The 12,152-nt window shown below is 39.6% G+C and overlaps 1 protein-coding gene across 1 annotated transcript in view; it reads left to right on the forward strand.

Annotated features, from left to right (window-relative positions):
- Positions 1–9,102, forward strand: part of Sacm1l (SAC1 like phosphatidylinositide phosphatase) — a 38,833-nt gene extending 29,731 nt beyond the window's left edge. The window contains exons 13-18 of the mRNA XM_038322372.1: positions 2,254–2,323; positions 2,433–2,505; positions 3,436–3,529; positions 3,643–3,735; positions 4,345–4,402; positions 7,361–9,102. Of these exons, the coding sequence (XP_038178300.1) occupies positions 2,254–2,323; positions 2,433–2,505; positions 3,436–3,529; positions 3,643–3,735; positions 4,345–4,402; positions 7,361–7,497 (525 nt within the window). The 3' untranslated portion in view covers positions 7,498–9,102. The remainder of the gene's footprint in view (positions 1–2,253; positions 2,324–2,432; positions 2,506–3,435; positions 3,530–3,642; positions 3,736–4,344; positions 4,403–7,360) is intronic.
- The last annotated feature ends 3,050 nt before the right edge of the window (positions 9,103–12,152 follow it).

A 12,152-nucleotide genomic window follows, 5' to 3' on the forward strand; every position in this document is an offset into this window, starting at 1 on the left:
GGTTCTATGCTGTGAAGAGACACTGACCACAGCAACTCTTACGAAGGAAAACATTTAGTTGAGATGGAGGCTTAGGGTTTTAGAGGTTTAGTCCATCGTCAGGGTAGAGAGCATGGAGGCTAAGTGTGGCAGTGTGCAGTATGGCTGCATGAAGGCAGACATGGTGCTGAAGGAGTCGTCGAGGAGTCTACATCTTGATCCAAGGGCAACAGGAAGTGAACTGAGATACTGGGTGTGACTTGAGCATATATGAGACCTCAAAGCCCACCTTCACAGTGACACATTTCTGCCAGCATGGCCATACCTAGTCTAGTCCAACAAAGCTACACCTCTCAATAATGCCATTCCCTGTGAACATATGGGGCCAGTTACACTTCTACTCCCACTGGACACAAAGGGGTGGTGCTGCTCACCTCCCAGCTGAAATCAGGACAGTCCCTACAGGTTAGCACACAGGTCATCTTAATCTAGACAACCCCTCATTGAGACTCTTCCCAGGAGACTCTAGATTATGTTGAGTTGATAATTAAACTAACTATAGTTGGGATAATTCGTAGAAGTGGAATTAAAAATTAAAGAGAATAAATATATTACTTTTTAAGAGGGCCCTTATTTATGTTGATGTCAGCAATGAACAAGTGAATCCATTCCATTGAACTCCAACTGCATTAGATATTTTGTTTAAGATATACCTTTTCATTTGTTTTGATTTTTGTTTGAGGCCGGGCACATGTAGACTTGTAGCTCCTGATTCCCCTGCCTCAGCCTCCTGAATTCTGGGACTACAGACCTGTGCTACTACATCCAACTTTTTTTTTTTTTAAATTTAGTAGTAAATTACAAAGTTTATATTTTTTATCAAGATTATTTTGAAGAGTATAGCTCAGTTGGTAGAGTGCTTTCTTAGTGTGAATGAAGCATTATTTGATCCCACAGAAACTGGATATGGTAGCACATAGCTATAATCACAGCATTTGGAAGTGGAAGCAGGAGGATCCAGGCCACCCTGGGCTTTATGAAACCCTGTCTCAAAAAAAAAATGTTTTTATTTGAATATATTGTTCTGATAAGAGACGTTAGCTTCTTGGCTAAACTTTTCTGGTATAATTCTTTATCATTAAGATTGTGGTAAGGAGAAAAATAGGTGCAAACAACTTCTGTATGTATATGCAATTTTAAATATGAACAAAGAGCCTAGATTTCTAAATCACATTGGCATTTGTTGTGAAGGAAAAGTATGTTCCAAATGTCTAGATAATTTATAAGTATTCAGCTTTTTTTTCACATTTTTTTTTGAATAAGGAAATTTTGGTGTCTGCTTTAGAAAGAATTATTCTTGAGTCGTAAAGCAGTTGTGTCAAAGGAGGGATGAGCAGTCTCTAGTTTGTGCTCTGTCAATCTATTGAAGAGACTTCAGCTATCATGTTCAGTAGAAAAGGGTTAGGAATGGTTTGGACTCATGCTGATTAAACAGAGCCTATTGAATTAGGTTATTTAATCTATTTTATACGCTGAATACAGTTTGATGAAACATAATGAACTTCAGAGTATCTTTGGGCAGGAGTCTCTGAGGTAGCCTTGTCAAATGGTATGGTAACAATGGGAGCATTGTGTTTTTCCCTCCAGTAGGGGCAGCTTTTGCTCAGCTAAAAGCTGTTGAGGGTGTTCAGATTTTGTTTTTAAATCATCAACTCTCTGAACCACTTCAGATAATACCTCACTGCCTCTTGCCAAAGATGGCAGGGCTTCTCAATATATGGCTGGTACACTTCAAAGAGTAGTCCATAGGGAAGAATTCAGGGGCTCAGCTTCCCTGGAAATTTTATTAAAAGAGCTGTGTGTGCACACACACATGTATATAAACTCATGTGTGAGTGCAGTTTTGGTGAAGATGCATATGTAGCGTTGAGTAAGACTTCAGAGACTTAGATGTGGAAGCCTGGGCTGCTGAGTGGTGAGGAAGGCAGAAGGGTAAAGGGTATGGCAGGGAAGGAGGAGTAACAACGTAGTCTCTTAGCAGGTTTCACGTTACCTTTTCCTCCTCCTGTTGTTCTGGGGCTTAAGGGAGTGTGTAGAGGATCCTTCTACAGTCTGTGGTGGGTGGGCCAGAGCTCTAAAAGCTGAAGCACACCTGTGCTTTGTACCGGCAGGAGAAGAACCCATGATAGGATTTGGGGAATGTTCCCTTTTCTTCCTAAATCAAGTCTGCTAAAGTCTTACCACTCATAAATATGGGTGTGATTCTTTTTCTAGAGATTAGGAGTTTTGCATGTGGGACAAAAGCTTGAAGAACAAGATGAATTCGAGAAGACTTACAAAAATGGTAGGTAATTTCTTAATAGGAGCAAAGTTGTTCAAATTTTGAAATTAATATTTTGTTAGAATTTTAGTTGGCACCTTAATCACTTTCAGCTGTTTTATTTTTCCCAAAGCTTGGGCTGATAATGCTAATGCTTGTGCCAAACAGTATGCAGGAACCGGTGCCTTGAAGACTGACTTCACAAGGTAAGCCACTTTTAACTTGTATTCCACACTAGTGGCTTAGAGTAACTAATGGTTTCCAGAGTTCTGTGGTCAGCTTTCAGGAAACAGTTTTATAAACCAAGCTTCTGGGCCTCACTGGTGGGTTCTTAGCCTCCGTGGGGTAGCCTGATGCACAGAGAGATTTGAAGGCTCTGTGTTGCCTCTCCAACATCACTGGGCATCCAAATCACCATTCTGATCTCACCGTTTGAGGCACAGCCTGTGAGCTGCACCTCGGCAAAGCTCCCAGACCATGTTCCTGCTCGAGGTGTTCATTTGTTCGAGCCTTTGGGTCTTCTCTGTTACACTGTAAAGATTTGCTGGGAGTAAATGTTCCTAGTTGTTGTGTTGTTTAATACCTCTTAACATGGGCTGTACTTCTTTTCATAGTTCTTGTTTTTGTAACTAAAACTTTCACTTTCTTGTGTCTACTTGGTAATGTTTTAGGGAACAAATATAAGTGACCCTCTTATCTATGGATTGAGCCAGCCACTAATCAAAGTGTTCAGAAGATGTATTTGTGTCTGTACTGAGCACATGCAGAGTTTTTTCAATATCATTATTAACTGAATACAGGCTAATAGCTATTTGCCTTGCACTTACATTGTATTAGACATCATAAGTAACTTAGAAAGAATAAGGGGGTATGAATAGGATATGTGGAAATACTGTACCTTTTTTATATGAGGGACTTGAGCATCTGTATAAAATATCTAGTAGAGTTCTTTATAGATACAAGGGACAACTATATATGTTTCTTAGCCTTCTAGTGACTTCTTTGTGAAATGTCTATTTTCAGGGATAATTTTTAATATCTTTACTGCTCATGTATTTTTTATAACAGTCAATGTTCATAAAACTTAGAATTTAGTATGCATGTATATAATTTAAAATTGGACCTTTCTTAACCAGAACTGGAAAAAGAACTCGGTTGGGACTTATAATGGATGGCTTCAACTCTTTATTACGATATTACAAGAACAACTTTTCTGATGGATTTAGACAAGTAAGTTTGTATTTGATGGTTGTTTTTTGTGGGAGGTACTGAATGGTTTTATCTTTGTATTATTGCTCAGTGTTGTCAAATCAAATTTGGAAAGTTGACAATTTCTTTTCTAGGATTCCATAGACTTATTTCTTGGAAACTATTCAGTGGATGAATTAGAATCTCATAGTCCTTTAAGTGTTCCGAGGGATTGGAAATTCCTGGCAGTAAGTAACTTATGATTTTTCAAGATTGGAAGAATTGTATCTGACGATGTAGGAAACACCTCTGCTGAAAGATGGCATGCTGTTTCCCCCAAGGAGGAGACCAGAGTACAGAGAAAATAACTGAGTATTTGCTCTCTTTTGTGACTCTACTGTATATCCTTTTGTGTAAGAGCACATAAGGAACTGTGGAGGAGTAGGACTTCGGTCTTCTTATGATCAGGGAATTGCTAGAGATAAATTTGTAAATGAAAGGCAAAGTGTGTTTGGAATATTTGCTTTTCTTTTCTCTTTTGAGAAAAAAAGACTTCAGAGCTTTTCTGGGGTCTTATGCCAGATGAAAAAATTCCCTAGACGGAAGGGAGGTCTGTTGTCCTGAAAGATAGTTTCCCGGATTTGGAGCAGAACCATGCTTCCTTAGATCTCATAACTTTACCAGTATAAAGATTTAGGTAACTGTGCTTGAACCCATAAATAGTGCTGTTTGATTAAAAAAAAAAATCTTGTGTGTATAAGCTTGCAGAAGCTTTTCTCTTTTCCAGTCTAGGTGGACATGGATGATTTTATAGCCTCTATTCCTAAAAATCTGTGTCTTTCAATTGTATTTTTCAGTTGCCCATCATCATGGTTGTTGCCTTTTCAATGTGTATTATCTGTTTGCTTATGGCGGGTAAGTGTACTCTTGTTTCATATTCTTTATATCACTTTTGAGATGGGTCTTACTGTTTAGCTCTTGATGGCCCTATATAAACCATGCTGACCTTAAACTAAAAAAAAAAAAAAAAAATTTTGCCTACCGCTGCCTCCTGAGTGTTGGGATTAAAGGTGTGTGCCGTAAATTTGCCTTCTTATGTTTATCTTTTAGAATGTTGAACTTGGTTGTTTATCTTGGGTGTTGAGTCCACTCAGTACTTGATGTTTACTTATTAAGTTTAATGAGTGTTTGATAATTGGGTTTTATTTTTGTATGTGTAGTGCGGGGCAGCACTCCGCCACTAGGATACATCTCAATTCCTAGTAGTTTTCTGTTATTAGTGGTAGTAGTGATTTTGTTTAAAATCTCCTTTTAAATTAGTATACAGGCTACCTGATATCATTATGGCATTCTCAAACAAAATATCTTAGCGATTCTCTTTCTCCCTTATCTCCCCTGATCCCCTTCTGCTTTAATCACTTATCACATGAGGGTTGCACTTGTAGAAGTCAGGGAACAACTTTGTGGAATTCTCTTTCTACTTTGACATCCAGGGATCAAACTCAGGTTGCTAGGTTTGCAAAACAAGTACCTTTACCTACTAAGCTATTTGACTGGCCCTGTTTAACTTAAGGTTTTTATAATTTTTTCTTGTTACCAAACCATCATATAATTATAGAGAACATAATTAGGCAAAACTGAAAGCTAAAGTTGTTATTCTGCCTTCTCGAGATAAGCTAACTCTTGATAATAGAGTATGCAGCTTATGTACGGCCGTGGTGCAGTGATGTATGAGAGAGGTCATCCTTGCACTGTGGGCTCTGGGGACCAGATTCAGATCCATGTTTGTACGACAAGAGCCTTTACCCACTGAGCGATTTTGCTGGCCCTTAGTCATATTTTGATGTTTGTTTCTTGAGACAGGTTCTCTCTATTTAGCTCTGGCTATCCTGAAACTTCTATGTAGACAACTATCTTGAGGGCACCCTGCAGATGCTGCTCCCCAGCCTCTTCCACAGCATTCTCTGCACTTGTCTTCCGGCCTGTTCCTCATTGAAGTCACGAATATGAAATTTGCTTTTTAGAGGTGGAATACCCTTGTGGTACACCTAGTAGAGCCACTGTGTGTTTTTCTGCACAGCATGATTTTCTCACTGTCTTACCACCCAATCATCAGACTTCTGAGGGAGAGACCATTCTGTTCATTGTCTGGGCTGTAGTAAACTCTCACCACCTTGGTCTCTAATACCGTTAGTGTGCACTTCTAACAGAGCTGAGCACTGTAAACAGGGACAAATCTAGTCAGCATGTGCTGCTTGCTCAGGCCAACAACTGGTTTCAGCCACTTACTGGATCCTCTGTCTTAGAAAACACTGCCCAGTGGGTGCCTGTTTCCTGGAGTCACTCCCGTTTATGAGTTTTTTGTTTTCTATGCTCACCACTAGTTAAAGAACTTCTGAAGGAATAAGAAAAGTTAATCCCACATATGTCAAAACTCAGTAATTTGGTGCTCAGTGGTTAAGAGCACTGGCTCTTCCAGAGGACCAGGTTCAAGTCCCCAACCACATGGCACTTAAAACCCTCTGAAATTCCAGTCCCAGGGGATCTGATGCCCTCTTCTGGCTTCTGTGGGCACATAAGAATGCACAGATAAGAATAAAATCTCAAATATTATCTTTTAAGAAAAGTTAACTCCAAGATCTTGGCCCAAGTGAAGTGGAGGGTTCTTCTGGGAAGTGTCCAGCAGCTTGTGCTTGTAGGAAGCTCTGTTCTTGGCCTGGGAAGAAGCACAGGGGCACAGCGCTTCTTAGAGCGCTTGAAGTTCTGGTTAGTTTTTGTTGTTCTGTTTCATTCTATTTTTTCCAACTTGGTACAAGCTAGAGTCACCTGGGAAGAGGGAACATCACTTGAGAAAACTTCACCACCACATTGGCCTGTAGGGAAGTCTGTGGGGCAGTTTCTGGATTAATGATTGACGTGGGATGGCCTAGTACACTGTAGGCGTGCCATCCCTGGGCGAGTGGTCCTGGGTTATATAGTAATGCAAACTGAGCAAGCCATGGAGAGTAGTCTAATAAGAAGCATCCCTCCATGGTCTCTGTTTCAATTCCTACCTTCCTTCAGTGATGGACTGTAAAGTGTAGGCCAAGTAAAGCCTTTCCTTTCCAGGTTCTTTTGATTATGATATTTATCACAGCAATAGAAATCAAACCAGGACAAATTCCCAAACAAATACTAACTTGCCTTCTGCACAACTTTGCAGACTTGGCTATGAAAACTGATGTCAAATTTAGAAGTATTTTTGAATACAAAGATAGTGAATGCTGTGGTTTCCTAGAAGGGACATCAATGCACTACAACCTCTGATGTGGTAGAAGTCCAGAAGTGAACAGTCTTACTGGCCATCTGACTCGGCCAGCAGGTGCAGAGGAGAAGTGTCCGCTCTTAAAGAGGAAACAATAGGGCTTTGCTCCGTGGATGCTGCTGACCTTCATAAACTCACCCAGCAGAGTTGTGTTAAATGCTGTTAAAATATGTTATGATTTATACAGTTAAACATGTAACTTTAAAATACTCATTCTGTAACGTATTTTATAGGTATTTTGATAATATCACATTGGTCATAGAACTATGATTAATTAAGCTGTTAGTTTCTTGTGTTAGTAAAGAATTTAATCTCAATGATAATTGTTTTTTTCTCTAGTCAGTATCCTTAGTATTGCTGAGAACTTATCACAGAGGCAACAAGTTCCTAGGGTCTCACAGCTGATGGTTTATGAAGCCTTGAAGAGTTGAAATCCCTGATTTAAACCTTAAGAAGTTCTTGTATTTTTTCCTGTGGATGTGCTAGTAAACTTGAGTGTGAAATTGTGCTATACAACTAACAGATCTGGCATCAACAAATGATGCATTATCTCTTTTTAATATCAACAGGTGACACTTGGACAGAAACTCTGGCGTATGTCCTCTTCTGGGGAGTTGCAAGCATTGGAACATTTTTTATTATTCTTTACAATGGCAAAGATTTTGTTGATGCTCCTAGATTGGTCCAGAAAGAAAAGATAGACTGAATTTGTGTTTGTGGAAAGCGGCTTGGCTTGGAAGATTCCATGACGCAGAACTGGAGTCTTTACTGACCTGCTTTCCACAGCAGTCCCAAGGTCTTCTCAAAGCTCCTCTTGTGGTCTGGGCTGGGTAATTACTGCTTTGATGATCTCTTTACTGTTGGGATGGTTATATTTATAATTTGAAGCTATACTGTAATTCAAATGTAGCTTAAATTCAGCTCACAGATCAGAAGAAATCTATTCACTGTCAAGTTAATCAAAAGTTCACAGATAATATATTTTAAAATTTTAACTTCTTTCATTATTTAAGACAGTAAAATTATTTTTCTAGCTCTGTTTCATTATTGTCGTTGTAAAGTAAAGCAGCCACTGTTAGCAAGCATATTTTCCATATATCTTTGGACTTTTCTTAAACGTTTAATAATACGCTAATCCTATGTTTATAGAATGTAATGTCTCTTACAGGTATCAAGTAGTTTGATAAGGAAGAGGAGAATGGGATCTAGAGCTATTTGAAGTCTCTAGTAGCAGCCTCTTGGCTTCAACAGCTTGAGCTGCCCTCATGCCCCTGCATGAAAAGTTCAGATGTATTTTATCTTTTTTAGAAGGTGTAAATGAAATCAAAGAATGTAAAGTCTGTCTCTTATGCTAAAGGTCCAAAGTTGCCTCTTTTTAGGAACTGCTCTATTGCGGAAAGGACACTAGACTGGCTGGCTGCTTCCTCCCATATCTCTGGGGACCTTTTTTTTTGGTTACTCCTTGAGACATGCAGGCCTCAGAGAGGGTCTACTGCTAGATTTGATTCATACTGGGTAGCAACTGCTTTTCCATGCATGATACTCTTGCTTTCTCACTTTGTCAAGGTTTTTGTTGGCTGTCAATAAGTGTCTGAAATTTAGTGCTTCCAGGTAGCCATAGTTCTCCAAATCAAGGACCAACTTTAATTTATGCATAAAACAGACTGAAAACTGCGCTTCAGAAGCTGTGCATAGTTGTAAGACAGGTTATATATTAAAATTGTAATTATGAGGTTTAGATATTAGAACAGTATATAAGGTAGTATCATTGCACTATCTCAAAACAATTCAGTTAAACACTGCTGTGGAATGTCAGTGTTTTGCTTAAAAATATGTAGAGTTTTTTTCTAATAGTACCTTATGTTGTCCTTAAATATTTCTAAAAGCGCCTTTAACATTACCTTTTTTCAACATTATCTTTTATAAACAATAAGAGTTATTTTGCTTTTAGAAACTCTGGGAAAATCCTGTGTAAGCTTAAAATCAGTCATTAAAACTCACAGTAAGGTAAGTAAGTAGAGCCACCTGTTCTGACATGTAAATAAGCATATTTGTTCCAAAGATGGAATATTGAAGCCCAGCCCATGTCTACTATAATTATTCAAATGTCACTGGGCATTTCACAGTGAACACTTCATGTCAACAGCTACAGCAAACACCAAATCTGAACCACTAATGTGGCTACTTTGCAAGGACTGATGTCATTGGGTTAGGCTGCAAGTGATCAATGTTTTAGGGCCCTGCAATGATTTTGTTTAATTCATGTACTGTATATCCATATGCAAAAATAAAATGCCATATTCTTTCTTAACTACTGTTGGGTTTTATCAGAGGTGGTATTTTTTTTTTTATCTTAAAGCAATGTTTGGTCATTATAGAAATACTGGTCATTATAAGTAAACAAGGAAACTAATAGCTTCTAAACTGTTTTCCAGTGATGATCACCTAAGACATTTTTAATCTTTATCATTATTTAAGAAAACATTTAGTAATATAACATTTACTGGGGTTTAATATCTATAAGAGTATCTCTACTTCCAAATTGTAATTTGTTTCAAGGTGATACAGGTTGCAGGGTGATAAGTACGGGTGGATAAGCAATACACAGGAAAATAGTACATATGGAAAAGTGTTTTCAGGGCTGGGTATGTGGCTCTGTTGGTAGAGCACTTACCTAGCTAGTACGTATGCATGGAACTCTGGGCACAATCCCAGTACTCTAAAAGACCTGGCATGGCGACCCACACCCGTAATCCCAGCACTTCAACAAAATGTGGTAGGTAATTTAGTTAGTGACTGTATTCACTGTGAGAGAAGATAGACAGCTCTGGATGGCCTCACCATGTTAGTTCACCTGTCACTGTAACAAGTTGTTCTCACACTCTGGCTTGAAGTAGGCCATGATCGCTTGTATTGTCTCAGTTTCTCTGCTTCAGGGCATTCCACAAAGCCACTAAGATTCTACTGAAAGCAGACAGGATCCACTTTCAAGATGACTGTCACTGTTGGCAAGATTGAATTTGTCCCATGCTTGTTGAATGGAACATCCATACTGACTCTGGACTGAAAGCCATTCATGCTGTGGAATAATCTTCTAATACACTGTAAAGATGTCATTCAGATTGGTTTAATAAAATACTGATAGACCAGTAGCCAGGCAGGAAGTATAGGTGGGGCAACCAAACTAAGGATCCTGGGAACGAGAAGGGCAGGGTCAGGAGTTGTCAGCCAGAGGCAAAGGGAGCAGGGAGATGAACATGCCATGCTCATAAAGGTGCCGCCACGTGGCAGAGTGTAAATAAGGAATGTGGGTTAACTTAAAATGTAAGAGCTAGTTAGTAATAAGCCTGAGTTATTGACCAAGCATTTAAAATTCATATTCAGCCTCTGAATGGTCATTTGGGAATTGGCAGGTAGGAGAGAAATGTCCAATTAAATTTTACATCATAGCCAACAATATTGAGTCTGTAATCAAGATGGAAGTGTTGCCCATCACCTATATTGTATCCTTTACACTAGAAGTCAGTGGCTCTAGCTTCTTCAAGGGAAAGAGATTACACAAAAACATCAGTACCAGGAGATGGGGATCTTTTGGGGAGGTATAGGACACTGTCCTGTGGTCAGTAGAGAGCACCAGGGAAGGAAGTAATTGGGATTCTTGGAGAAGGTGGAACTTAACCAGGAAAAAAGATGAGCTGATGTAATGCTGCATGGCAGTAAACGAGAGACTGGTTAAAAAGGTTTTTTTTTTTTTTTTTTTTTTGCTTGCCATGTGCTGTTGGCCTTGATTTGCCATGGCCTTCTCACTGAGATGAGCAGTAGTGCACCCACCTCCAGGTATATTTTTATTTTGTGTGTTGCCTGCATGTATGTGCTTCATATGCCTGCCAAGTACCTAGAGGCTAAAAGAATGTGTTGGAGCACCTGGAGTTGGAGACAGTTGTGGGTACTGGGAACTGAACCGATCCATTGCAAGAAGAGCAAGTACCCTTACCCACCAAGTCATCTGTCCAGCTCTAGCTTCCTTCTGTGTGTGATTGTGTATATATGTGCATGGACCTTATGTGCGTACAGCTGGGGACCAGAAAAGGGTGTGAGGTACCTGCTGTCACCTTCTACTTTCTTCCTCTGAGACAGGGTCTCACATGCATGGCCACTGGGATCCAGTGTCTGCTCCTCGTGCTTGTACAGCAAGTGTTGTGACTCATTGAGCCATTGCTCCACCCCTCCCCCCGTTTTTATATAGTTCTTGTTGAAGACAGCGTCTCACTATATAGCCCAGATTGTCTCCAAACCTAAGATCCTCTTGCCTCCTAAGTGCAGGGATTTAAAGCCTGTTCCATACCTGATTTTTCTTTCACCTTTTTGTTGTTGGTGGTTGCTTTAAATTTATAAATTTTTGCTTTTTTTATGGATCCTTTGAACTCAGTCTTCATTATCAGTGGTTATATCTGGAATCCATGACAGCTAATGCCCATTGATGGAAAGAAGGCTGTACATGGACGAGGGCCCTTGTGAGGGATGTGTATGTTTCAAGGATTTCATGCTCCTCACACCTTTAAAAATAAAATTTACTCATATTTGAGGTTTACAACATAGGGAATATGTATTAAATGTACAGTATACTAGAGCAGATTACTGTATCATCTCAGTTCATTTTTGGTAAGAGTAAAATCAGATTAAGCAAAAATCTAATTTGGTTTTATTGTGTCACATACTGTGCTTTTTAGATTTGCATCCTCTACTTTTGAATTATTTCATCTACCGCTCATTATTTTCCTCCTCTTCTACCACCAAGGAGCAAGAGTCAAGTCACATGTAAGGTGATATACGTTAGACTAAAATAAATGGATTTATCAATACATTGAAATTGCTAAAAGAAAATCTGCCAGTTAAGAATACCATATCCAGCAAAGTTACACTTCAGTGATGAAGCAAAACACTTTTCTCAACAAGAGAAAGCAGAGGAACTTAATCACCATTAGAAGATCCTTCAGGAAATAATGAAAGGTCGGGTGTCGGTAATCCATGTGTCCGTGTCTGTAATCTAAGCACTGGATGGGGTGAAGTCAGGACTGTGTTCACCCAGTGTAGCGTTGATTGCTCCTTGAGACTCATACCTACTCCCTCTGCCATCCTGAGGCAGTGGGTGCACAGGGCCTCAGGAATGCCATGTCATGAGGGCAGGCCGAGCCTCCAGGGAACTGTCCCCTCATTCCCTTCCCCATGCTTTTATGTCAGCATGGGGAAGCTGTGGCTGGAGGATCACAGGTTCTAGTCTAGCCTAAGACGAACAGGTGCAGACTAAACCTGGGGTCCATACAAACCAAGACTCCATCACAACAACAGAAAAGCAAATGA

The sequence above is a fragment of the Arvicola amphibius genome, chromosome 3 (genome assembly GCF_903992535.2).
Source record: "Arvicola amphibius chromosome 3, mArvAmp1.2, whole genome shotgun sequence".
Taxonomy (NCBI): domain Eukaryota; kingdom Metazoa; phylum Chordata; class Mammalia; order Rodentia; family Cricetidae; genus Arvicola; species Arvicola amphibius.